This window comes from Mus musculus, chromosome 7 (assembly GCF_000001635.26).
Source record: "Mus musculus strain C57BL/6J chromosome 7, GRCm38.p6 C57BL/6J".
Lineage (NCBI taxonomy): Eukaryota > Metazoa > Chordata > Mammalia > Rodentia > Muridae > Mus > Mus musculus.
This window is the reverse complement of record NC_000073.6, coordinates 98,583,844-98,610,127: the sequence shown is the minus strand read 5'-3', so window position 1 is coordinate 98,610,127 and position 26,284 is coordinate 98,583,844. Positions and strand designations below refer to the sequence as shown.

At 40.3% G+C, this 26,284-nt stretch overlaps 1 protein-coding gene across 38 annotated transcripts in view; it reads left to right on the top strand.

Moving 5' to 3' along the window:
• The window catches only part of Emsy (EMSY, BRCA2-interacting transcriptional repressor), a 69,698-nt gene extending 46,700 nt beyond the window's left edge, over window positions 1–22,998 (top strand). For 10 of the 38 annotated variants that reach the window (XM_006507619.4, XM_006507618.4, XM_006507616.4 and 7 more), the window contains 7 exons: window positions 7,381–7,545; window positions 9,301–9,456; window positions 10,335–10,376; window positions 12,944–13,095; window positions 14,816–15,376; window positions 16,318–16,797; window positions 19,244–21,204. In XM_006507619.4, coding sequence (XP_006507682.1) covers window positions 7,381–7,545; window positions 9,301–9,456; window positions 10,335–10,376; window positions 12,944–13,095; window positions 14,816–15,376; window positions 16,318–16,797; window positions 19,244–19,438 — 1,751 coding nt within the window. In that variant the 3' untranslated portion in view covers window positions 19,439–21,204. Of the gene's footprint in view, window positions 1–7,380; window positions 7,546–9,300; window positions 9,457–10,334; window positions 10,381–12,943; window positions 13,096–14,815; window positions 15,377–16,142; window positions 16,798–19,243 lie in introns of all 38 variants that reach the window. The other 28 variants (XR_001785533.2, XR_001785532.2, XR_003946458.1 and 25 more) reach the window with 19 other exon arrangements.
• The last annotated feature ends 3,286 nt before the right edge of the window (window positions 22,999–26,284 follow it).

Below are 26,284 nucleotides of genomic sequence, written 5' to 3'. Positions count from 1 at the left end.
GCACAGCAGGAGATAATCTTTAGTATTGTTCTCAATATGACATTGTTCTAGGATGTCTCTCAAAATATAAACTCATGGTCTACTCTGAAGCTCTGAGACATTGTCTTTTGTTCATATTACTCAGTTATTCTGAGTGCCCTTGTTGTTGGGTGCCACAAGCTGAGGATCCTATATCTGAAACACTTGAGATGAGAATGGTCTTAGGTTTCAAATTTTGTATTTGCGTGTGTGTGTGTGTGTGTGTGTGTGTGTGTGTGTGTGTGTGTGTGTGTGAAAAAGAGAAGGAAAGTGGGGTATCTTACAGATGGGATCAGAGTCTAAATGATATCCATGTATGTTTCATATAACCCTTCTACACTTAGTCTGAGGGTGAGGTCACAGGTCTTGTTTTCCCCTGCACCTGTGTTTTGACTGTGACTGTCATGTGAGGTTAGGGATGAGGTTTTCTGCTAGTAAAGTCACCTTGCTCAGAAAGGTTCAGATGTGGAGCATTTTGGATTAGAGCTGTTCAGCCTGTGTGTATGTCTATGCTTGTGCAACCTGATGCATATAAGCAAAAGTGTTCTTCTTTCCTCTAGTCCTTGTTCCTCTCTTCTTCTCTGCCTCTGCACTAACCTTGCTGGTATGCCTGCTGCTTTTTTATAAAAGCACTGATAGCACATTTTTTTCATATTATACAAACACTTTATTATTTTAATTCTCCAATGATGCCTTCACATTAATTTTATATGGTTTACATAGTTGTATGTTATTTGTTAATTATTTGTTGGTTTGTAATATGTACTAAGAATTATGTCAGATCTTATTAAAGTTGAGTAAAGTACAGTTCTTGCCTTTTTTTCCCCCTGAAAATGGCCTTGAGCTTCTGATCCTCCTTCCTTCATCTCCCAGGTCCTGGGGTTACAGGGTAAAGCATCACACCTGGCTAGATCTTAAATCTAGGCTAGTACATTAGAAAAATTCACATACAGTTGCAGCATACACATTTTTCTTAGTAGCGAACAAAACAATGCTAAAGACTAAAAGTCCACACTCCAAGAAAAAGAAATGCTTATTCACAGAGCAAGTAGAAAATGGTCTTTGAAAGCTTGTCAGTTAAAAATAAATAAGCTGTTGATTTCAACAAACAATATAGCACTTATTTTAGAAAGTAAGTAGTTTTTCTCACCCTGCTATCAGGGTAATAATTGCAAGTCATTTTGCTAATTCTCATTTTATCTTCCTGCTGATTGTAAATCAGTTTGTAAACCACTTACAATGTGTGGCTCTGATTGCCAGCCATTCCTACTTGTTTATATTTTGTTCTACCCAGCTGGTGGTTTCATTTTTAAAATTTTTATTTATTTTTTATGTGTATGGGTGTTTTGCCTATGTCTGTACACCAGCATACATGCCTGGTTTGGAAGAGGCCAGGAGAGGGCATCAGATCCTTAGGGAATAGTTTAGACAGTGTGGGTTGCCATGTGGCTTCTTGGAATCAAACTTGGGTCCCCTGAAAAAGCAGCCAGTGTTCCTAACCATTGAGCTATCTCTCCAGCCCTAGTTTTATTTTTGTATTTTAATTTTTGGTTCTGAAGATGAGACTTATGTATATATAGCCTTATACATGGCTAACACACGCACTGCCACTGAAATAATGATAGCCTTGCTTTATTACTTTTGTCTCTAGTCTCTTTTCTGTTGTGTCTATTGTATGTGTGTACAATTTTTAAGTCTTTTAGCCAGTTAAAGAGTAGTTATAGGTACTATGTGATTTAACCTCTAAACAGTTATTTTTTAGGTCTCTAATTTCTTATGTCTTATCCTTGTGAAACTAAATTACCATTATCAAAGTCAAGAAATTTAATGTAATACTGTTAGCTAATTTATAATTCATCTAGATATACTACTAAGTGATAAGTGATGTTCTCTATTGCTTTGTCTCCTAGTCACGTTCTAGCTCAGGGTCACATATTACACTCAGCTATGTGACATTGTAACTATCACATTACTGTTGTCACTTCCTTCTCTTTCCCCCTTCCTCCTCTTCTCACTGTGTAATCCTGATTAGCCTGGAACTTGATATGTAGACTAGGCAGGCCATAAATTTTAAAAAAAAAATCTGCCTGCCTCTTATGAGTTCTGGGGATTATAGACAGGTCTGGCCCTCCTCTTTGATGTTTTGAGACAGGATCTTATTCTCTAGTCCAGGCTAGACTGAAACTCATGGAGATCTTTCTGCCTTAGCCTCCCAAGAGCTCGAATTAAGTGTATGGGCCATCATTTCTGATGCCATTAGCATTCTTTATTCTCTTTTGCCCTAGATAGCCTCTTAATCCTCACTTTCCCCCTTGATTATGATATTTTGAAGAGTTTAGATTGGTTACTTTGTAGAATCTTCTTTATGATTTAATTCAGTAGGAATTGTACAGGTAGATGACTATCAGCTTCCTCAGGTAGACATGATGTCTGCCACATTGATGAGAGGAATGGTGGTCACTTGGTTAGGATGATTGCTTCTAGTTTTCTCTGCTGTGAAGTTAACATATTCCTCTTTGGAATTAATGTCAGTTTTGGAGGAGGTACTCTGAGACTGTAAGTGTAGCATTCCTCGTCAGTCACTTGTCCATACATTGTAGCATCTATCGATGATTTTTTAAAGTCCATTATTCTTTGTTCTGTTCTAAGGAAGAATTGATCTTTTTTGACCGAAGAGTTCTTTTCAAGGGTTTTTCCTGTACATGCTGGATGCTTTAGTGGTTTCTAACTATACCCACCACTAGGAGGCATCTAGGCCCCGGGTTTAATTCCTGAATAGGTAGAGTAGAAAGCCTTGGGCATCTTCTTGATGGGAATCTTAATCACCCTGGCAGGACTCATCACACCATATTATATATCTGGTACTGTTTTTTATGTTAATTTTAACTACTTTGTTTTATACTTTTTGTTATTGTTTTCTTCTCTGTTGGCATCTTAAGAATAACAGGGGAATGATTAAGCTTCATGCTTATAAACTCATTTTTATTGCCTCATTCCAAAACATTGTTTCTCCTCTTCACTTTCTCCTAACATTTTTAGACTTTTGTTTGAATATTGATAGATAATAAGTTTGCCAAGACTATTAGATGAATAACATTTTTGCCTGTGTCACTCACTGAAACCCAGATGATGTGTTTTCTGAAGCTACTTGCCTTCTATCTTCTCAAATAGCTCTTCCAAGTTTTCTTTCTCACTTGTAAAGTGAGGTAAGTATCCTTATTGGTGTTCAGATTTTTTTAATTTTTATTATTTTTTTTACTTATATCCAGCTTTATTTCTAAAAGGTTGTGGGTTTTGTTTGTTTGCTTGCTTGCTTGCTTGGTTTTTTGAGACAGGATTTCTTTAGCCCTGGCTCTCCTGGTACTAGCTCTGTAGACCAGGCTGGCCTTGATCTCAGAGATCTGCCTGCCTATGCCTCCGAAGTGTTGGGATCAAAGGTGTATGCCACACCGCCCATCTAAAAGGTTTAAGGTGGATTGAATATAAGATTCTATTAAGCAAACCAGAAGAGAACAAGGAAGTGAATTGAGAGTAGACATTTAAAGGAGCAGAACATGAGTCAAATTTGTAAATAAATGTCATAAAGATACAGTTTTAATTAAGAACTCAGTTTCTGGCATTACTTTTTCTTAAGAATCATGATCTTAGGAGGCCAGAGTGAAGGTTTTGTTTTTGTTTTTGTTTTTGTTTTGTTTTGTTTTTTTAAAAGCAAACATGGGTCATATAAAATGTACTTTTTGCAGAATTTCATTAGCTAACTTATTTGGTAATTTATATTATTAAAGGTGAAAACTAGGATATCTAATACATAATATAAAATGTTTCCCAGTGATTTTGACCACAGAACCCTTTTTTTTGCAGAAAATTTTGTGGAATTGTTGTTCTCTATAACATTGGGACAATGCTTCAGAGGAAAGGCTTATATTCTAACACAGAAGGACTATAGACAGCTCGGCCTTAGCTCGGAAGAGATGGCTTAGGGAGGTTAGACATCTGGGAATCGTTGTGTGTGAAGGAGTGGGGATGGATTAGGTGGGGTTCTGGGACTGTTAGTCATGTTGTGCTCTGTGGTATAAATGAAGTGAGTTGGCCTTTGTAGGTGAGTGGACAGACAATAGTACTGTTGTACAGATGACAGAAAGATCTATTTCTACTTTATGTAAAAAAACAAAACAACTTTGTATATCACAGCTGTGCAGGCAGAACTGAAAAGGAAGTATTAGAAAGTGGCGGGTTCTCTGATGATGACTGCATGTGGAAGTATGTGAAAAGGAAGTATTAGAAAGTGGCGGGTTCTCTGATGATGACTGCATGTGGAAGTGGTAGAGGGTGGAGGAGAACATTGACTTTTAAGATCCTGCTAAGTTAGAAGTCTTATGATTATAAAAGGATGTCACAGACAGTTTATGACAAAGACATATCATACATGCCTGGGTTTGCCTTTGAGTATAGTACTAAAGTATGGATTCCTGGTACCTAATATGCAGTAGACATCTAATACATAATTGATAAAGAACCAGTAAGGAACGTCTGAAGCAGGCCACTATCCGTAAGAAGTACAAAGGTCTAGTTTAGACATGCTAATACTTTGTAGCATACATTGTCATGTTAAAACATAAAACATGTTAGCTGGACACCTGAATGCCTGCTGCAGAAACAGGAGATCAGATTCCTGGTGTCCTATGACCGAAGCATCTCTAGGTTTGAGCGTAAGCCCAAATTGTAGAAGGGGGGAGACTGTCGAAACAGTTTTTACTTAGTTCACACTTTCATTTTGTTTTTGTTTTTTTTTAATTTATGTATTATATGTAAGTACACTGTAGCTGTCTTCAGACACACTTACGGATGGTTGTGAGCCACTATGGTGGTTGCTGGGATTTGAACTCAGTACCTTTGGAAGAGCAGTCAGTGCTCTTAACTGCCGAGCCATCTCTCCAGCCCTCCACTCTCATTTTGTATCACAGTTCTTTGGGTTGCTGTCTGATTCTTGGTGATCATCATCTGCTCTGTATGGACAGAAAGAGGTGGCATTCGCCCAGTCCCTAAGGAATGGTTTTATTTGGAGAGATGTTATTTGGTTAGCACTCCTGTAGATACATAGTCCCTACTCTGAATATTTAGTGTATCTCAGAGTTAGGTTGCAGAGACTCACTCTCTTTGCCTCTTTGCCTATATCAGCAATGAGAATTAGTTTTTGTTTTTGTTTTTGTTTTTCAAGACAGGGTTTCTCTGTATAGCCCTGGCTGTCCTGGAACTCACTTTGTAGACCAGGCTGGCCTCGAACTCAGAAATCCGCCTGCCTCTGCCTTCTGCCTCCCAAGTGCTGGGATTAAAGGCGTGCGCCACCACACCCAGCTGAGAATTTGTTTTTGAGACAGAGGCCCAGACTATATGGCATCCAATTTAATGATTCTCTCATATGCTCAGATTATAGGCTTGTGTTCATCATGAAAATTTATTTTTAATGTATATAAAATGGTGCTTCTCTAGTATAATCATTTCTCAGGTTAAATTTTTTCGTATTAGGACATTAGGGGTGTATCTTAGTTAGAAAAGCACTTGCATAGTATACATGCAAACCTGGTTTCAATCCCCAGCACTGAATAAATCAGACATGGTGGTTTATGCCTGCAATCCCAGCACTTGGGAGGTGGAAGCAGGAGGGTCAGGAGGTTAAGGTCATTTTGGCTACAAAGCAAATTTCAAACTAGCCTGAGTTATATGAGAGTCTGTACCTAAGCAAACAACATTTTCTATGTATCTTATTAGAATATGTAATGAGAGACTGCAGTATTCTTCACACGGCACTTGGCATTGCAAGCGAACAGCCAGTCCTTCCCATGTGGTTGAAAGCTTAGTAGAAACTGAATGTCTCTGGTGTGATGGTTTCTACTCAGGGTTTCTGTTTGTTTGTCTTTGCTTTGGGGTTAGTGTGCTTTGTTTTGCTTTTTAAAGACAGGATCTCATATAGTCCAATCTGGGCTTACAGTACTATGCCACCACACCTGACCTGTTAGTTTATGATTATTAAACATTATAAACTTCTTGCATATTGATTTTTTTCTTCAGAAAATTGTTTCATTAGAAGAATGTTGCCTTTGCTTCAATATTTTTGGACATCCTCCTGGCTTTAAAAAATGTGATGTTCTTAGAGGGTGAACTTGATGGTTTTTTTTCTTGTATTTTTGAGCCACCAGATAATTTTTGTTCTGATGCTTCAACTAAGCAGCATGATTAAAAGCAGTCTCTTTTCTTGTTTTAACCATTTGATATTTACCCCAGAATCTGATGCTATCTGTCAGTTTTTGTTTCTTGTAACAATCTAGATCTGAACTTTAGGTATCATGTCCTTGTATCTCCTCCATTTTCTTATACAATATCTAGGCAAAATGGTACAACCTTCTAGCTTTATAGAGAACTGTTAAATATGTGTTGCTTAATATGATTCACATTTTTTATTTACATGTGCTGAAATTTATTTTCAAATCAACCAAAGATCTTAGAATTGAATTTTCAGCCAAACCCCCAACAACCTCATTTCTACTGACTTTTATAGTTTATGAAGCTTAGTTACATATGATCATGTAGCTTATACTGATATTTCAGTCAGTAATGTGTGCATATATACACATAACCATACATATACATATGATAACAGTAATAGGGTGTGCCATATGGCCTTCCTCTAGCAAGCTATTTCTTCTGAGTGTGTGAGGATTGCCTATGGTTCTTCTCAGAATGTATTACTGTTGTTAAGCAGCCCAGACTATCATTGCTTTACCCACCCCTTGTTCCTATTAAAGAGCAGAGCTAAAACCCAAAGAATCAACTTGCTAATAAGTGACAGGCTTCCACTCGTCACGTTACGTCATTTTGTTTCTAGACTGTCTTTTCTTACTGTCAGTAATTCAGCAAAATATTCCCCAAGTACTTAGGCTTCCTATAGAAATCTTTTCATGTACATTGGGAAAAACCAGTCTCCTATCTATAACATTTTGTTTTTGGTGAACACAAGCACTCACCTATATAGATGCTCACCCACGTAGACAGCAGTTAGCATATTGAGTTGTACTTTGTCTTTTTACATGTTCGTCTTTTCAGACAGACTGTGTGCTTCTTGAGCCTTCTTGAACTATTTTGTGAGTTCCTTTAAGTCCTTTAAATATAGATCCTGATGCATAGGTGTCTAGTGTCAAATAAATGTGTGAGTGAATAGAGTCAATGCCTTCTGGGACCTCACAGTCTTCTTAGAGAAGTCAAGGTTGACATGTACATTAAATACAAAGATAAACATAAATATTGCTTTATTTTAAGAGAAACTTTGTTTATAGGGTTTGTTTTTTTTTAACTAATATAAAACAGATTCCCAGCCTGTAGTTCATGTAATTGCTTCCCGGCGTCAGGATTGGTCAGAACATGAGATTGCAATGGAGACTAGCCCCACCATAATATATCAGGATGTATCCAGTGAATCACAATCAGCCACTTCAACAATCAAAGCTCTGTTAGAACTCCAACAGACAACAGGTATGAATTCACATGCTCAGCTGAATGAAGCGTGTTTTCTCTAGAGACCGCTGTTACATAGTTTTTATAAATTTTTCCCCCTCTGGACTTATCTGTAATTATTGGTACAGTTTATTGTTCTTTTAGATGTACATAGGAGTATGAAGCATAGACAGAGTGTTGTCATTAGAACAGAGATAGAGTAGACAGAGTGACTTCTACTTCAAATGGAGAATCCTCTTGCCAGCAGTGGGAAGGGGGTTGTCACTTATAAGCACAAATGCAGGACAAGGATAGGTGTAGCCCAGTTGCTGGGTATATTTAGGAATGTCCGGACAGATCGAAGGGTCCTGCTTTGCTCATAGATACTGTCAGACCAATTGTGTACCATAAAACACCATTAGACTTGCTTGTAAACATTCTCATGCTCTCACCTTATTTTCAGATTTATTTATTTGTGTTTAAGTTATTTGCTAGAGTGTCTGTATTTAATAGGATACTATCAGTTCTTCTAGTTACTAAATATCTTCAGTAGATTCTAGGACAACTCTATGTAAGTTATACTGGCTTTTTGTTATAATAGGGCAACAATTATGCAACTATTTTATGGGTTGTAGTGATGATCTCATCTGACCCTTTCCTGTTTTGAGGAAGTTAGCAGAGACTGAGAAAAGTTGATGGCCAGGGCCGGATCTGCTTGTGGGATCGCAGCAGGACTCTAGATGTGGTTTCTGTGTTTAAAATGATTGTTTTGCCTTTGTCATAGTCTGCGCTTGGTGGGAGCAGCCTTTAGTGGACTTACTTAGTAGCGTTTATTGTAATTCTGTGCTGTACTCTATACTCATTGGATAGAAATGTAGAGTATTCCTTCTGCTAAATGTTTTTAGCCTTTGACACCTTTTTTTCCAGCTGTTTGTATTTGAAAAAATTTAACCATTTTTATCGATCATTCATGTAGATAGAAATGTTGAGTGAAGAGATTTTGTTGAAGAAGTGGTAAGAAGAGTAAAAAAGATGCATCTTAACATATACCATTATTAGTTACAGGCTGTTTTATCAGAAATTTTAGCCATACAGAAGCAGAGCACCTAGTCTTTCCTAACAGTGAAAAGCTTTATGCTTTATTCCTTTAAGAGTCATTAAGGACTTGTAACAGTTTTTTGGCCAAATTTGTACACACACACACACACACACACACACACACTGACAGGGTCTCATTTTGGCCTGGATATAGCCCAGGTCAGCATTGAACTCAGCAATCGTCCTTCCTCAGAAAAGGTTCTATGAATTTCCCTCCTTATTCTGGGGCTCAAACTCAAGACCATGCGTATGCTGGACAAGCACCCAGTGTCTGGATAACATTCCCAGACCCTTGGATTTTTAGTAAGTCAAATGAACTAACCAATGGGAAGTGCTACTCTGGGATATGCTCTAGAGCAGGTCAAGCTGATGTGAACTGAGTGTGCCAGGGATTACTTTGAATACAAAGGAAATAACATCCTAGGAGGAGTGAAAGAAAAAAAAAGAGAGAAACAGCTGGCTGGCCTGGAGTAATGGGGGGACTTGAATGTGATTGCATATGAATTATTGTAGGCTGCTGTTACATAGGCTGTAGTCTATACAACCATACAGAGCAGTCTGCAGTTTCCAATTCATTGTTTTCTTAGCCACTAATGGTAGGACACCCCAGAGGTCTGGTTCATTATTCCCATAGACAGCTCTGGTTTTAGTACTTGTTTATAATAAAAGTAACTTTTCCCCGACTTTTTTATGCAGTAAAGGAAAAATTGGAATCTAAACCAAGACAACCCACTATTGACTTGAGTCAAATGGCAGTACCTATTCAGATGACCCAGGAAAAGAGACATTCTCCTGAGAGTCCATCCATTGCTGTGGTAGAGTCAGAACTAGTTGCTGAATACATCACCACGGGTAGGTGTCCTCTTAAAACATAGTAATAAGGTAGTGCTACCTTTGCGGACTTCATGGGGTGCTCATTTGGGGAAGACATATCTATATATTTCTAGCTCTTTTCCTGTTTTACTCAGAGCAGATTGAATTATCTTCGGAGTTTCCCTAACTTTAATACCCCCCCCCCCCTATTTCCCTGACTTTAATCAATCAATCTCTCTCTCTCTCTCTCTCTCTCCCTTATTTCTCTGACTTTAATCAATCAATCTTTCTCTCTCTCTCTCTCTCTCTCTCTCTCTTTCTCTCTTTCTCACTCACACACACACACACACACACACACACACACACAGACACATACCAAAAAAAAAAAAAAAAGCAGATTAGATACTTAAGTGTGGTCCAGCAACAAAATACTAATGAGATTTGGGGACTGGTACCTATGGAGAAGTGAAACTCTTTCTCTTACATTCGTGTGTAGCCTGCTTTCTGTTTGGATGCGTTATTATTTTGAGATCCTAAGGAGTTCAGGGGTAGTGATGTGAATAACCCAGGGTGAGAGAGATGGCATATAAAGCAAGCCCCTGTCTTGTGTTTTTATAAGCAGTCACTAAAGGATACTGTAAAGTTTCAGGTATTTGAAAATTCCAGATGCTGTGGAGAAAAAGATTTCTTTAGCATTATTTGAGGAGATACTAGGACTGGTGAATTAAAACTTCCCAGAAAGAAAATCTGATGAAGATAGTAGAAAACTATCGACTTCACAGATATTAGCAGAAAAGCAGCTGATGTGGAGGCCAGTCTGCTGAGGAAAGGAATGTTAGTCTCTCCAGTAGCCTAGACTAGCAAATAGTAAATAGATGAAAAGACCTGTGATTTCTTCCCTTACTTATCCTTTTCAGAACGCACTGATGAGGGGACAGAGGTTGCTTTTCCCCTTCTAGGTAAGTGGTGTGCATCCATCGGTAGTGTAATGAAAGGTTGATGCTGACTAATTGTGGGGGAACCACTTAAATGGATGCGCTCTGCTCTGCTCTGGTAGAGGGAAGGTAAGCCCCACTAGTAAAGGGAAGGAAAGGTTATTTTGAAAATAACAGTGAAGCAGACACTTTGCTAGAAAAGAAAAGAATTGTCTACTATAATAAATGGCTGGTTTCGGGGCTTATGTGGGCCAGTTAAGGTCCCATCATCTATCTCACGGATATTCTTTCTGTGACCTCCTTCCATAGGTGCCACCTCTTATACACTCAGCCATATTGAGCATTCTCTTTGACCTAAAAGCTAGCTGCTCCGGGCCCTGCTTTGTTCTGTACTAGATGGTAGTTTTCTTAGCTTTCATTGAACTTTAGTCTCCTACACTCTGGACATTTGGTAAGAAGAAATGTATAGGATCTTGAAGGAGAATTATTTTTAGATAATGTTATTTGATCTTTTATTAAGTCCAATTTGTTTTTATTTAATTTAAAAAGTCTTACTGTTGGGGCCGGTAAGAGTGGGTGTTGCTTTTCTAGAGGTCCTGAGTTTGGTTCCTGGTACTCATATTGAGTGGTTCACAATCACCTGTAACTTAAACTCCGGGCTATCAAATACCTTTCTTTGGCCTCCATAGTCACCCAGATATATGTGGGGCACTTGTGCACACACACACACACACACACACACACACATACACACACACTTACTTGCACACATAAAAGTAAATGTTAAGTGCTGGAGAGATGGCTCAGTGGTTAGGAGCACTGATGCTCTTCCAGGGGTCCTCAGTTCAATTCCCAGCAACCACATGGTGGCTCACAACCATCTGTAATGGGATCTGATGCCCTCTTCTGGTGTGTCTGAAGACAGAGACAGTGTACTCACATAAATACAATAAAAAATCTTTTAAAAAATGTTTAAAAAACTTATTGTAGTAATTATAAAAAACTAGTATGGTATCAAAATGGTCTATATAATCTGATAATTTCACCAGAAATTTATTATTTACCTTTCAGATGTCATTTATTTTGATGATACTTTTATTTAAAAATTTCATTGATTTACTTGCTTGAGTTTATTGTCATAATTAATTTTTCTCCTATTTAGTCCTTTTGTAAATGATTTAATTTCAGTATATGTTAAAATGTAAATCCTGGCTCTTTATTTTCAGTTTAGCTGAGAATATATGGAAGATTTTATTAACTCATAATTTAAAATGCACATAGTAAAGGCATACTGTGAAATGCAGTGAAGTAGTGGAGTGTAGAATCAAAGGGTTCTACCAGTCGAGGTGGTACCGTTTGATCGCATGGCACATATAGCTATATTTGTAGTTAGAAGCTCTGAATCTGCGAGTGTAACGAAAAGAGAGTTGTAATTGCGGCTAGAGCTGTAGTTTAGTCCTCTGACCACCACACAGGCACTTGGCCCTGTAGGTGCAGCTCACTCTTGGGCATTCTGCTGTTTCTAAGCATGGAACAGTGCTACTTGAAATATGTTAACCTTACAATTATGGGACATTGGAGGCGTTTTCATAATCTCAAAACCCCTAGCTCATTTACACATTTGGTTTTTTTAACCTATTTTTGTCACAAGGGTTTTCTTCCCAGTGGCTAATGGCATTTGAGTGTTTTGTAGGTTTGGATGTGGCAAGTGTTTCTACTTAAAAGTTGAACTCGGGGCTGGTAAGAGAGGCCCCAGACTGGCACCTATGTGAATGGGTAGTTTGAATGAGTCCTCTGGCAGGAGAGGAGGAAATGGGGTTGATTTCTAGGCCTTCACTCTTGCTGTTCTATTTGAGCTAAAACTGAGGTGACAGAATGACCTTTTTTCCTGTTGACCCTTTTAATTTTAAGGACCATTTTCAACCATTTCTTCACTGGTCTCTTGTAAGAAGAAACAAGTTTTATCATCCCATCTAAACACAGGCCAACAGAGCGAGGCTCTGAGTTTTAGAGCTTTGGTAGGAAGCACGTAGCTTCAGAGCCACAGGAGTAGCTGGGGCACGGTAGGAGGGTAGGAGGGAGCTCCTTCTGCAGCCTCACTTTGTCCTTCCCCTGGACCCACGAGGCTTTCTCCGCAAGCAGTTCCTTGTGTGTAAAGGACCGCTGCGCTGCTCGTTGTTCCCATTGTCCTTAATGATGGCTCTGGGGTTTATGGAAATGGTTGTTTTCCTGTGACCTCAGAGAGCTAAAAGTCAAGAGAGAAAAGCCAACAGTTCACTAAAGGGTGTCACTTTAAAGGTGTCCCTTCTGGATGATAAAAGTTTTCACAGTACCTCTCCACTTTTTTCCCCCTCATCATTAAAATAGCTCTGTGGCTCCCATTTTGCAGATGAGGAAGCAGTTTCATTAGAGACTTTCTATTAGAGTCCCACAGTTCCTAGATTGTCAGGTTCTGGTCTTCTGCCTCTAAGTGTGTAGTACCACTCTGGGAGATATAAGCTCATACTTATATTGTGCTTAAAATGATTTGTCACTGGTTACAATTGCTGTGGTGATTTCTGAAGAAACATCACCACCTCCTCTATTTTCAGTCAGCCATCGCTCCCAGCCCCAACAGCCTTCCCAGCCCCAGCGGACCCTGCTTCAACATGTGGCTCAGTCACAGACTGCGACGCAGACTTCGGTGGTAGTAAAGTCCATCCCAGCGTCTTCCCCTGGAGCAATCACCCACATCATGCAGCAGGTTGTACCTCCTTTTCTTCTTATAGTCAGTAACTACGGTATTCGCCAAATAAGGCTCAGTTTATCTTCTATTTGAAGAAGAAGGCATACCTGAATAGTAGAGTGTATCCATCTGTGAGGAATGAATAGAGACTGAATTGGGGGGTCTGAACACCAGGAAACGATTAGAAAGCGGTATGTTTCTCTTTTTCTTTTTTTTTAAAACATTCTAGAAACAGTATTTCAGAAGAGTTGGGTTGTCTGGGTGAATCTCATCAGAATTGGTCACTGTCTCTGTGACATTCTTACTGTTAATACAGATTTACTAATAGAGTAAATAAGATTTTCAAAATGAAACCTTATTTGGCTTGTTTAGTTGTTTGCTGCTAAGTTCGTTTTTGTCTTTATACTTTATAATAAATCATTATTATTATTGTGAGAGCACTATGAACAAGAAGGGAGATAAATATTTTACTCCTTTAATTATATGTGACCAATAAAAGAAAACTCAAGAGAAGGAAATAAACTAATATCAGATAGAAATGCTTGGTATTAAGGCTAATGAAGAAGAAGAAAGGCTCGTTGTTAAGTTGATTTGTATAAGACTCCATGCTCTGAGCTGTGAGTACATTCATTTGATTCGGAAGAGTAGGTGCATCATCCCTCTTACTTGCCACTCATGTGACATGCAAACCCATAGTGACAGTTTGCCACACAGCTGCATCCTAGGTGTCAGATTCAGCTGTGACTCTCCTTGGTAGTCTAAATTTCTTTCACTCTGCTGCCAGCAGTCAAATCTGACTGTATAAGACCTACCTGGAAGACAGTGAAGAGGTGTTAAATCAAAACTGTGTATCAGGGCATTAGGAAACATGGGCAGTTCCAGTTTTCAAGATAGAGTAGTGGTGTAGTGTATGACAGGATACCGGGGGTTAAGAACAAGGTGCATTTTGTTGTGTCCCAAAGGAAAGCCATCTGTCTAACGATTTCACTGGGTGACAGATCCTAGTCTGTCCTTTACTGGTAGGTCCTGACATTGACATTTCTCAGTGAGACAGGCTGGCTCTTTCTCAGTGTCACTCAGAATGATTTCTCCTCCCAGTGCTAGTTATCTCAGCTGAGCACAGGCAGTCATTCTCCTTTCCCACGAAGAGGACTGACTTATCCCCTGGCTCACTCCCTTCCAGGAACCAGGTCTTTGGGAAGCTGTGGCCTGGTGAACCTGAGACTCATACACCTTGGTGACACAGCCTCTCCTCAGGGAGGCCTGTTGTGAGCATTGGGGTGGGCACATCTCCAGACAGTATATCTGGCTTTGGGCACTGATGGTATGCATGTGGCCAAAGTTCTTGGTTCTGCTCTGGGTGCCTTACTTCTCAGTTGTTGCCTTCTGTCTTTAGACAGGTGAGCGAGCGTCCCTCAAGCACAGGCTTGAGAGAGTCCCTGAGCTGGAGAGCCTTTCTGTTCTTTATGAGCTGTAAGGTCACTGTACTCCTCTCTAATCTGTAGGTTCTGGGCTCCCTACGATGATGAGTGGACTGGTTTTTGAAGTATTCACTGTCTGAGAGTTAAAATTACGAGTTTTGATTAAAACTTTTGATTAGAGCCTTGAGGCTCTGTGATCTTTTTAGACTCCTCAAAATAAATATATGAATCTCACATATTTTCCAGTTCAAGGAAGATGTGACACTATAGGTGTTTTTTTTGTTATTTCATTCTTACTCTCTGTCTCTCTTACCTAGGCATTAAGCAGTCACACCGCTTTTACGAAACACAGTGAGGAACTTGGAACTGAGGAGGGTGAGGTTGAAGAGATGGACACATTGGATCCTCAGACAGGTCTGTTTTACCGCTCTGCCCTGACACAATCGCAGTCAACCAAACAGCAGAAACTTAGCCAGCCCCAGCTGGAACAGACTCAGCTGCAAGTGAAAACTCTGCAGTGCTTCCAGACCAAACAGAAGCAGACCATCCACCTGCAGGCAGACCAACTCCAGCACAAACTCACACAGATGCCCCAGCTCTCTATCAGGCATCAGAAACTGAATCCTCTCCAGCAGGAACAAGCACAGCCCAAGCCAGATGCACAGCACACACAGCATACTGTGGTGGCCAAAGACAGGCAGCTTCCTACCTTAATGGCACAGCCCCCGCAAACTGTAGTACAGGTGCTTGCCGTGAAAACCACACAGCAGCTTCCTAAACTGCAGCAAGCTCCGAACCAACCAAAAATCTACGTGCAACCCCAAACTCCTCAGAGCCAGATGGCACTCCCCTCTTCAGAGAAACAGCCTGCAAGCCAGGTAACAGAATTTTGATAGCATGCAAAGTTAACGCCTGTGTTCTTGGATTGGGGGTGGGGGGTAGGCGAGGTTTTTTGAGGTTGTCACCATAGCTATAACATGCCAGTAGTGCTTTCTGTAGGCAAGAGGAACCCAGAAGCCTGATTGCACTGGTGTTGGTATCAGGAGAGAGGGGCACTGCTGATATAGGAAAGCACAGCTCTCAGCCCGCCTTCTAGGTAGTTTCTAAAGGAATCACTTTCAGCAGTGACTAACAGTGCATGAACATGACAGTTCCATACCTCTATGCTCATGAACTTTTACTTCTGTGGCAGTGATGCTAAGTAAACTGCAGTCTTTTAAGGAACATCATTGACCATCTATCTCCCTTACTAGTATACATCTTTAGGTGAAGACTTTACCCTCTACACTTATCATCTAGATAACAGAGGAAATATATGGGTAATCATAAGAAATTTTGCTAACAAAAATTTACTATTCTGGATTGATTATATATATATGTGTGTGTGTATGTTTATTACAATTCATATAGAATATGTTTGTACAGTTGTACCTTGAAGCAAAAGATTGAAAAAAAATCCAACTTACTTTAATTTAAAAAGATTATATGAAATCATTTGAGTGGGATGTTAAGTCTCAAAGGAAAACTAGGCTGCTGGGAATTCTTTTTTGCTTTTGTTTTTTGTTTTTGTTTTTGTTTTTCCTTTACTGCCTCATAGCTTGGCTGGCTGAACAAAGGTTCTTTCAACCCCTCCTCTTTCCCTAGGTTCCTTAAAAGAAAACAGAACCTTCCCATCCACCCTCTTACTAAAACATCGAGCTTCAAATGTCTTCCTAGTATACCGCACGAATGTTTCTTTTACCATATTTTCTGGAGTGTTTGATTAGTTTTTCCTCAAAGAGATGTAGCTATAATACACACAACCCCAATTTGTTTTCAGGTGGAGCAGCCAATTATAACTCAAGGATCCTCTGTTACAAAGATAACATTTGAGGGGCGCCAGCCTCCCACAGTTACAAAGATAACTGGTGGCAGTTCTGTTCCTAAGCTGACATCACCAGTTACAAGCATATCTCCCATTCAGGCCTCTGAGAAGACAGCAGTGTCAGACATTTTGCAAATGTCTTTGATGGAAGCTCAGATTGATACAAATGTAGAACATATGGTAGTGGATCCCCCAAAGAAGGCTCTAGCCACCAATGTGCTCACTGGTGAGGCAGGAGCTCTACCCTCCACCCATGTGGTGGTGGCAGGGATGACGAAATGTAGAGAGTCCTGTTCAAGTCCATCTGCTGTTGGCCCTCCCCTAACGACCAGAAAAATCGAAGCAGCAGGAGTGCCTACGACAGGCCAGTTCATGCGTATTCAGAATGTAGGCCAAAAGAAAGCTGAAGAGAGCCCAACAGAAATTATCATCCAGGTAAGAACTGCAAGGAAATGAGACATCTCGGGTAGATGGGAGGCTGTGGGCTTGATCCATTTTGGGATGTCACAGGACTAGTCAGTCACTTCAAGGAAGTAACAAAGGACAGAGATTTAAAAACTATTATAATATACAAGTTTATATTTAGTTTTTGTTGTTAGTGGTCTTTTTGTTTTGAAAATAATCATAGAGACTTGGTGGATGTAGTCAGACAGCATAGTGTATGACCATAAGGGCCATGCCTGTGTGTCAGCTTTGTTTGATGTCCGTACCATGCTTGCAGTGTGTTGACTAGTGCGTTTACTCAAAAGATCAGTGGTTTCCTAGGCTTATGCTTTGGACTCCTCAGTCTGACAAACTGGAATATAACTGCTTGCCCTTCTGTTTAGCTGGATTTCAGGGACACTTTATAAACAGTTCTTGTTCCTCATCTGAATCTGTGGTTCCTGGAACAGTGAGACTTCTGTTGACTGGAATGTCTGCAGAAACACATTTTTATGTGTGTTTCTAAACTACTTGTACATTTAAGCTGTCATTAACTGTAAACTCTGCTTCTTGTGTCAGTTAGTATTTGATCATCTTGTTAAGGAGATGTCACCACACAGGGAACAGTTTGTCGGCAGCCCACCTTCTTGATCTTTAACTTCTTTGTTCTAAAAGTCATCAGTCCTTCTGTTACAGACTGAGATTGAAGACTAACCCTGAGTCCAGACAGCCCTTACAAGTTATGTTTTATTTCTACCTCTTGATGCAAGGTGTTAAGTTTTTTTTTTTTTCCCTGATAGTAGCCGTTTTATTTTCCCAAACTGGTACACAGTTTGGAAAATATCAGAGCAGCCCATTTTAGTTCATTAAAAATTCCTACTTATAGACTGGTAGATAATTTAGAATTGACATAGAGCCACTGTTGTATGCGTCAAAGGTCATAGAATAAGCTTTCCATTTGCAGTGATTCCAAGCTATGAAAGAATACAAGTTGACTGCTGTTAAACCAACTGAGACATAACTAAAGTCAAAGATGGTAATTAAGGTTAAAGTGGCCATTGAATTATTCAAGTATTTTGTTTCTATCTATAAAAGTGAATTTAATGAATTATATAATTCTTAACAAAAAGCTTTGTTGTGATTCCTAGTTTTTTACCTGAAGGCTAGGGTATTTTAGATTTGCCATTCATTACTTTGGGCTAGACAGCTAATTTCACTCATCTCAGTTTCCTCATCAGTGGTGAGAATAAAAAGTACCTAATTTATCGACTCTTATGTGATGGTTAATAAAATTAAGGATTAATAAAGATAAATGACTGCTTCAATGTTTGTTCAACATATGAGACCTGCTACTGATTTTACTAAAATGGATTGTGCCAACTAGAGGTTAGATTGCTATACACGTTTGGAGTGGCTTAGTTGAAAATTATCTTTCTGTGTTACATTAGCAGGAATGAAATGTAGTTCATTCATGTCAAGGATTAGGAGCAGAGGTGTGGTATAACTGATATCCCTTCTTAAAACGTGTCTGTAGCACACATGGTAGTGCATACCTGTGATCCCCACACTTGGGAGGGAGAGGAGGGGGAATCTGAAGTTTAAGGTCATCTCAGCTACATAGTCTGTTAAAGGGCCAGCTTAGGATACATGAGACCCTGTCTCTGCCACTCCCCTCCCCAAAAAAGGTTATGATGAAAAAAGAATCTGGTAGGACCATAAGTCTTAGCAAGAGGCCCTAGTATTTACCTAGTAATATTTTTTAGTTGTTGAAATGGCAGACTTTTGGTCTTATATTTGAAAACCTTCACTATTGCTCTAAAGGTGATTGTGCTATGACTAAACAAATCATCTTCTCTTTGAGCCACCAAAGGGGTTTAAAATACATTGTTTGTCAGCAATCAATCATTTATCTTAAAGATGAAGAACAAAAATATAGTACAGTTGAGGCTGGGTGTGAAAGTGCATGCTTTTATTCCCAGCAGTGGCAGGTGGGTCTCTTGTGTTCAAGGCCAACCTGGTCTACAGATGGAGTACCAGACAGCCAAGGCTGTCTCAAAAAACCAAAACAAACCAAAAAGAAAAAGAAAAAAACAAATGGAAAAAAGCCTGTCTTCTGAGTTTGGCCTTCTTTGTTAGAAGAGGCCTCCTAAGGGAATAGAAAGCCACAGTTAGAGTTGTGTGGGATTTGAGGTGGGATCTAGCATTAACCCTGACAGCTGTGACCTTGAGGACATCTCTTACCTCCTGTTTCCTCACGTGTTACATGGAAGCTACAGTTTCCACCCAACATTGTTACAGATGCAGTAGGATAACGTGTGAGATCTAGCCCAGTGCTTGTCATGGAGGTGGTCCAGGACATGCCAGCTTTCTATGCTTGGGGGGGGGGGGGGGGGGGAAGGACACAGTCTCCTCTTGGCTTTTCCACTATAAACATTCTCTTGTGAATCTTCTCTTCCAGGCCATTCCCCAGTATGCTATTCCTTGTCACTCCAGCTCCAATGTGGTGGTGGAGCCCAGTGGGCTTCTAGAGTTGAACAACTTCACCAGTCAGCAGCTAGATGACGACGAGACAGCCATGGAGCAGGACATAGACAGCAGCACGGAGGACGGGACTGAGCCCAGCCCCTCTCAGAGCGCTGTAGAACGGTCCTAGTGTGCAGACGCCGGAGTGCACTTTAGAGCCTGCGTGGTTACCAAATGTCCAGGGAAACTTAAAATTTGTTATAGTAAAAAAGAAAAAAAAAAAAAAGAAAGAAAGAAAAAAGCACTTTGCTCATATTTAGGCTGGGGACCTAGAAGCATTTTAACAAAATTAAACTCACAGAGGAATGTACTTTAAAAAAAAAAAATAGAAAAAGAAAAAAAAAAAAGCAGAGGAAACGATGCACCCCATGGAGCCCGGCACCTTGTTGGTGCTAAGCAGCGAGAAGAGACTTTCCTGTGAGTGGTCCTCGACTGCTTTCCACTGAGCAAATACCACCAGAGAGTATGAAAAGGAAAAGAAAGGAGAATATGAAGAGTTTGTATTTTTGAAATGATGTATCTGAACAGTTTTTCAAAAATTGTGTTTGTTTTTGCAAATCCCTGGAGATGTTGATTTGGCTAGCATTTTACATTTGCTCAGTTCATGATTAGTTTATGAATACCTAGGGAAGTCCTGGCATTGGAGTCCTTGCTGGACGGTAGACATCAGTCAGGTTGCTGCCTGGGCAGTTTGGGGTGGCTTGTACATGTGCTCCTTGGTTGTATACTAATTTATTGTGGAGTTCCACACTTGCCTATTTATTTAATGTAAATGTTTTGAAGCAGGCCGAATCCCTTTTCCTACATGTCCTGGGAAGCTGGATCCCTGGCCTTCCCACCTTCCCACCCCCTCACCCCCCTTTAAGAAGACGGATTAGAGAAGATTTGGTCCGGAAGCAGAGGAAAAGACATTTCTAGCCCAAAGGAAATGCTCAGTGGTGTTCCTGAAAATGAGCTCTGCTCATTGGATGCTTTCTCGACACCGACGTTGCACACCCGTGTTGGACTGAGACTTTGAAAACAACTTTGACTTACTTTGGTTTAAATCCTTTGAAATGTATGAAAATGTTCACTTACAGTTCTAAATGTAATGTTTTTAAGTTTTTAATTTTTTAGGGTGCAGTTTGTTTACGTGCAGGTGTGGTCTTGTGATTGCTGTCTATCACAAGTAGAGTGAAGGGTAAGGGATGGGAGGGTAAGAATTTTGACAAGCTGTGGCAAAGGAAACTATACCTTTCATTTTTAAAAAGTGTAAATAGAAAAGTTTTTAACGGTTTTATATGAATTTCACTATAAATAAGCATTTTAAGACTGACAAATGTTGAACTGTATATACATTTATCAACTTAACTGCCCAGTTTTTGGTGCTGAAGTACTGTAAGTAGAATTTATCAGTAGCGTCCTAATTTCTGTGTCTACACCTGGGGAGAAGCTGTGATGCTGTAGTTAATCAACTTACACAAGTGCTTACACTTGTGTAACTTACACTGATAATCTCGGCAGGAGCATCCCTGAGACACCTACCTTGTGGTGGTGATTGTCCCCATTTCTACTAGGTGAAAGTTACTCACCCATAGATGGAGCTCTTGGATAGCATTTTATTGTACAAATGTGTTTCAACAACCACTTTGTGACTGTTCCTAGCTAAGGGGAAATTTAACTTCTCTTGGGTCATAGACATCTTTAAGAAGCTGATTATTCTATGAACTCTCTCACCAAAAAAATACACATGCCAGGACACGTGTTAAGATTTTGCATACAATTTTAGGGACTTAAGAACTCCCAAGACCATCCATGTATTCCAGGTTAAGCCTTCTGTTATGGTCAGCTCATTACTTACAGGTGTAAGTTTTTATCAAATAAAATATCTTTTGGATACACATGGATCAGGAAATAAGAACAAACTTGAATAAGTTATGTTCCATCTCTACTATCAGCATACCATGTCCGTGTTTTGAGAATATAGCCTCTCTGTGCTCCAGCAGGTTAAATGACAAATGAGTCTACTTTAGTCTGCTTTTAAAGAATCACTTGTGCATATATATTTGCACACATACATGAATATCAAGTAAGATTTATTTTTTTTCCTTTGAATGGTTCTAATGCCAAATAGAGCATGATTTTATGAACAAATAATATTCACTCCTATTTTATGTGCCAGGTAAGGCTCTAGCCACCAAGGCTATTACAGTGAGGACATGGGAAATCCTACCCAGATGGAGCTTACAGGCAAGGCTTCCTGCTCGTGAAGGAAGGGGGAGCAACAATTCCAGAGTTCTCCTCTTTTTTTTAATCAGCACATATTCAGCATATGTAGTGGTTTTGTCTGTGTGTGTGGAGGACAGAGATCAACCCTGGGGTTGTTGCATAGAGGCCATCTTCCTGATTCCTGGGTTGCTGTTTTTTAAATTACATTTTTATGTATTTTATTTTTGTATATATATGTGTGTGTATGTATTCATTATGTCTGTATACATGTGCAGGCTGGAGGACAACTTACAGGAGTTGGCTCTCTTGCCACCTGGGTCATGGGAATTTGACTCAGGTGTCAGGCCTGGCAGCAGGAGGCTTTACCCACTGAGGCATCTTGCAGGTCCCCACCTTGTTTTTTGCAACAGGGATCTGGAGCTTGCTGACTAGTATAGACCTGCTGCCTGCATAGATTTGCTGCCTAGCAGGTCCACTTCCCCAGTGCTGGGGTTATAGGCACAAGTCATGGCCTGGCTTTTCATGTGAGAGCTGGTTTCTGTTTGTGTGGCAAGCACTGTACTGACCTATCTCCCCAGGGCCAGCACTGAGTTTCTTAGACATTCTCCAGGTTCCCCCCAACCCTTATTTTACATGTGTGAGTGTTTGGCCTATACATTTCTGGTGCACCATATACATTCAGTGCCTACCCATGGATTCCCTGGGACTGAAGTTACAGACAATGTGAGATACCATGTGAGTGCTGGGAATTGAAACCAGGCCCTGTTAGATCAGCTACCATGGCTCTAGATGACTCTTAACTACTGAGCCATCTCTCCAGGCCCTTTCTTAAGTGGATTGACAATGACAGAACATGTCTGGATCCATCCTTAGACATGCTTTTGCTGAAGTTGATAGCACTATTTCTTTGTTTTATGTTTAAGTCCATAAATTAAAAGTAATTGCAAGCTATCTCTGAAGAATATTTAGAGATAATGATGTACTTCGGCAAAGCCATTAGAATTCTTTTCATGCCGGGCGTGGTGGTGCACGTCTTTAATCCCAGCACTTGGGAGGCAGAGGCAGGTGGATTTCTGAGTTTGAGGCCAGCCTGGTCTACAGAGTGAGTTCCAGGACAGCCAGGGCTACACAGAGAAACCCTGTCTCAGAAAGGAAAAAAAAAAAAAAAAAAAAAAAAAAAACCAACAAAAAGAATTCTGTTGATCATTGAAGATTTGGTTTTGAGTTGGAGATGCAGCTCAGTTAGTAGGATGCTTGCCTGGAATGCTCAGCTCTGAGTTTGATTCTTAGCACCACAGAAAAACTAGGCAGGGTGGTGGATGCTTATAATTCCAGTTCTTGGGGGTTGGAAGCAGGAGAATGGGAAGCCACAGTCATTCCCTACCACATAATACATTTGACCCCAAATGTATTATCTCAAAAGAGATTTGGTTTAAAGTAAACTAATAAATACCTACTATTGCAGGTGTACCTTATGGTGAATTTTAAAGACTCCTCTTATTTTTTATTTATTGGTTTTGAAACACGTGTCATGTTACTATGTAGCTTTGGCTGACCTGGAAATCACTGTGTAGAAAGGCTGGCCTTGAACTCACAGATATCCAGTTTTACAGAGTACTCAGGCCATCTGCTTACACACATGATGTGTGTGGCTCAATGGTTTCTAGGATTTATCACAGACAGGGCACCCATTACCAAAATCAATTTTAGAACATTTTTATCCATCAGTGAAAGAAAGTACCTCTGACAGCATTGTCAGCACAACCACTTCTCTAGCCCTAGGGCACCATCCGTCTTTCTGTCCCTGTGGACTTACCGCTCTGGGTGCCTCATTTGAATGGAATACAGTAGATGGTCTTTCATGATGGCTTCACTTGGTGTCATATCTCAGGACTCATCCCTGTTGGAGCAAGTATCAGTGCTCCCTTCCTTATGGCTGTTCCTACACATGGCTGCATCACTTTAAAAATCATCAGCTGATGGACTCATGTTGTCTTATTTCTTAGCTCCTTTGAGCCTATGTTGCTGCCAACTCGTGTGCACCAGTTCTGCTCAGGTTTCGGTTCTCCTGAGTAACTACCTACCTTTGACCTTTTAAGGAACTGCCAAGATTGTTTGCCACAGAGACCAGGTGTTTTGCATTCAGTCTAGCTCTGCATGAGGGCTTCTTGCCAACACTTGCTATTGACTCTTCTAATGTAGCCTCCCCAGTATCTATGTGTAGTGGTACCTCACTGTGGTTAGGACACGTTTCCCTGATAGCTAGTGATGAGCATTTTCTATGAGCATCTTGGCCATTGGTTTGTCTCTGGAGAAGTATCTCTCCAGTCCCTCTAGTAGTTTTATAACTTCAGTTGGGAGTGTGTGAAGTGTTAGAAGTATTACTAGCATTAGAAGAAAAGTTTTTCTTCACCATTAAAATGTGTTTGAGTTCTTCCTCTCTGGTGCAGCATTGCTTGAAATTTAAACTGCATGGTGTCAGAGTTGAAAGCTTGCTCTTTCAATGCATTGCTTTCTATGGTCCCCACAGTAGGCTGCTTGGATGGAGGGCAGCAAGAAACAGAGTAAGTGCAAAGGAAACAGGGCTGTGTTTAAACGCTTGGCTCTTCTGGTTATTGCATATGTGAAGTTGAGTCAGTCACATTCTCTCTCCACTTCCACAACAGAAAGTCTAACCTCAGGACTCTTAAAGGCTGGGCCAAAGTAATGTAAAAATGCCAGTCACGGGATTAGGTGTTGCATGTGTTTTGAGTAGTCATCCCATTCCATTAGTCAACAAGGAGTTAAAGGTAAGAGGGCTCCCATTGAATGCAAATGGAATTGCCCTGACCTGGCCTTACTGCTTTCTCCAGAAGGGCATGTTCCTACCACCTATGAGGACTGGCCTTTGAGAGGGCAGAGGAACTTGGCCATGTAACATTCAGCAGCCTTAGGCAGCTTCCCACAGAGGTCCTTGATTCAGTGATTTTTATTGGTTTGCTTGGTTTTTGGTTTGTTTTTAATGTTTTACAAATCTGTTAGAGGGGGTATATGCAGGCCCTTTCCCAGAAGGGCTAGTGAGAAGGTGGCTGCCTCTGCTTTGTTGGTTCACAAGCTTCTGTGTTGAACTGTACATTGAAAAGAAAGGAAACAGGCACCGATTTGGACTCGTGGGAAAGCTCACTCTGTCTTCTATGCTTACAAGTGCATGGATTTTCTTCAAGGCAGGCGAGCCTGGGCTTGAGCCCTGATGTGCCACTTTAACTTAAGCTCCAAAAGAATGGAGAGTGGAGAGGTTGGAGTTCTTGCCCTGTATCGCCTGAATCAATCAAGAAGACTGCTATATACACAAGTTGCCACCTTGGAGATGTCCAGCTTGGAAATATCAGTTGAGGGTGGGGGTACCGCAGACTTCGGGAGCTAGTAAAGGATACATGAGAATCAAAGAACTTTAGCTTAATGCAGTGAGTGGTAAGAACGATAATGGAGAAATACTGAGTATCTGTAAGTGGGGCTGCTGCAGAAATGAGCATGGCAATCTAAAGGAAAAGTGGGGAGTTAAGCAGAGAGGAGGAGGAGCTATCCAGGGACACCAAACCCAAAGATGGTGTGGTGAGGAGAAAGTGGAGGTGAGGTTGTGTTGATGCCAAAGGCTGTGTGTGTGTATGTGTGTGTGTGTGTGTGTGTGTGTGTGTGTGTGTGTGTGAGAGAGAGAGAGGGGGGGGGGTCGTGGGGGGAGAGTGTCATTGGGAAATCAGAAGATTCCTAAGATACCAGAGCTGGCAGTGAACTAATTTGGTCACAATATTGTGTTGGTGTGTAAGAAAATGGCATTTCTTGATGTCACTTTCAGTTCCTTACATCATTTAAAAAACCTTCAGTGCTTCCCTAAAATAGTCATTTAAATCTGACCTTTGGGGCTCTTGGCCAGAGCCACTGCCACTGTTCTATCTAGATTTGTATCCCATTTTGCTACTTCTGTGCAGTTGAAGTCTCCTGCCTCCAGCGAAGCTCATCTGGATTCCTCCTCCATTCTCTGTCTTGTGTCAGTCGATAGCTTTTTGTCTGATGTCCTCATCTGGCTTTGATAGTATAATTGCGCTTCATCGAGTGAGTTAGAAGTTAGTTTTTGGAACAGTTTGAGAAGGATTAGTGTGGATTTTTATAAAGTATTTTGTAGAATCTACCAATTGTGACATCTGGCCTTAATTTTTTTCTTTTTGAGGGGTTTGATTAGTGACTCGCTCTTTATAGCTCCCTTAAGCTTCCCTGCCCCCATCAGTTTGGGTAATTTGTGTGATTCTAGAATTTTCCCTTTGATCTGTAAGAGGTCTATTTATGTGCAGTTGTTCCTAGTATTGTTTTGATCTTTTCAGCTTTTGCAGGATTACAGTAGTGTCTACTTTCATTCTTTAAGCTTGGCTTTTTCTGTATCACATAAAATTTGGTATTTTGTGATTTCATAGTCTGTAGGTATTTTCTATCGTCTTATGTGATGCATTTGACCTGTTGGCTAAGAGGAGTGTACTGCTTCATTTCCTTGTTAGTGGATTTTCCAATTTTCCTGATAGTGACACTCAGGTTGTATGGCTTGGAGGGAAGTACCTTTACCCACTGAGACATTTTTTCTAAAACATTTAAATGTTTCCTTTTTTTATTACTATGGGAAATCTATTGAATGTTCTAAATATGTAGCAGTCCATTTTGAATTTATACCAACTTAACTTCAAAAGCCTGTAGAACCCCTGTTCCTATATAGCCTTCCCTCTGTTTATGTTGTCACAAAGAA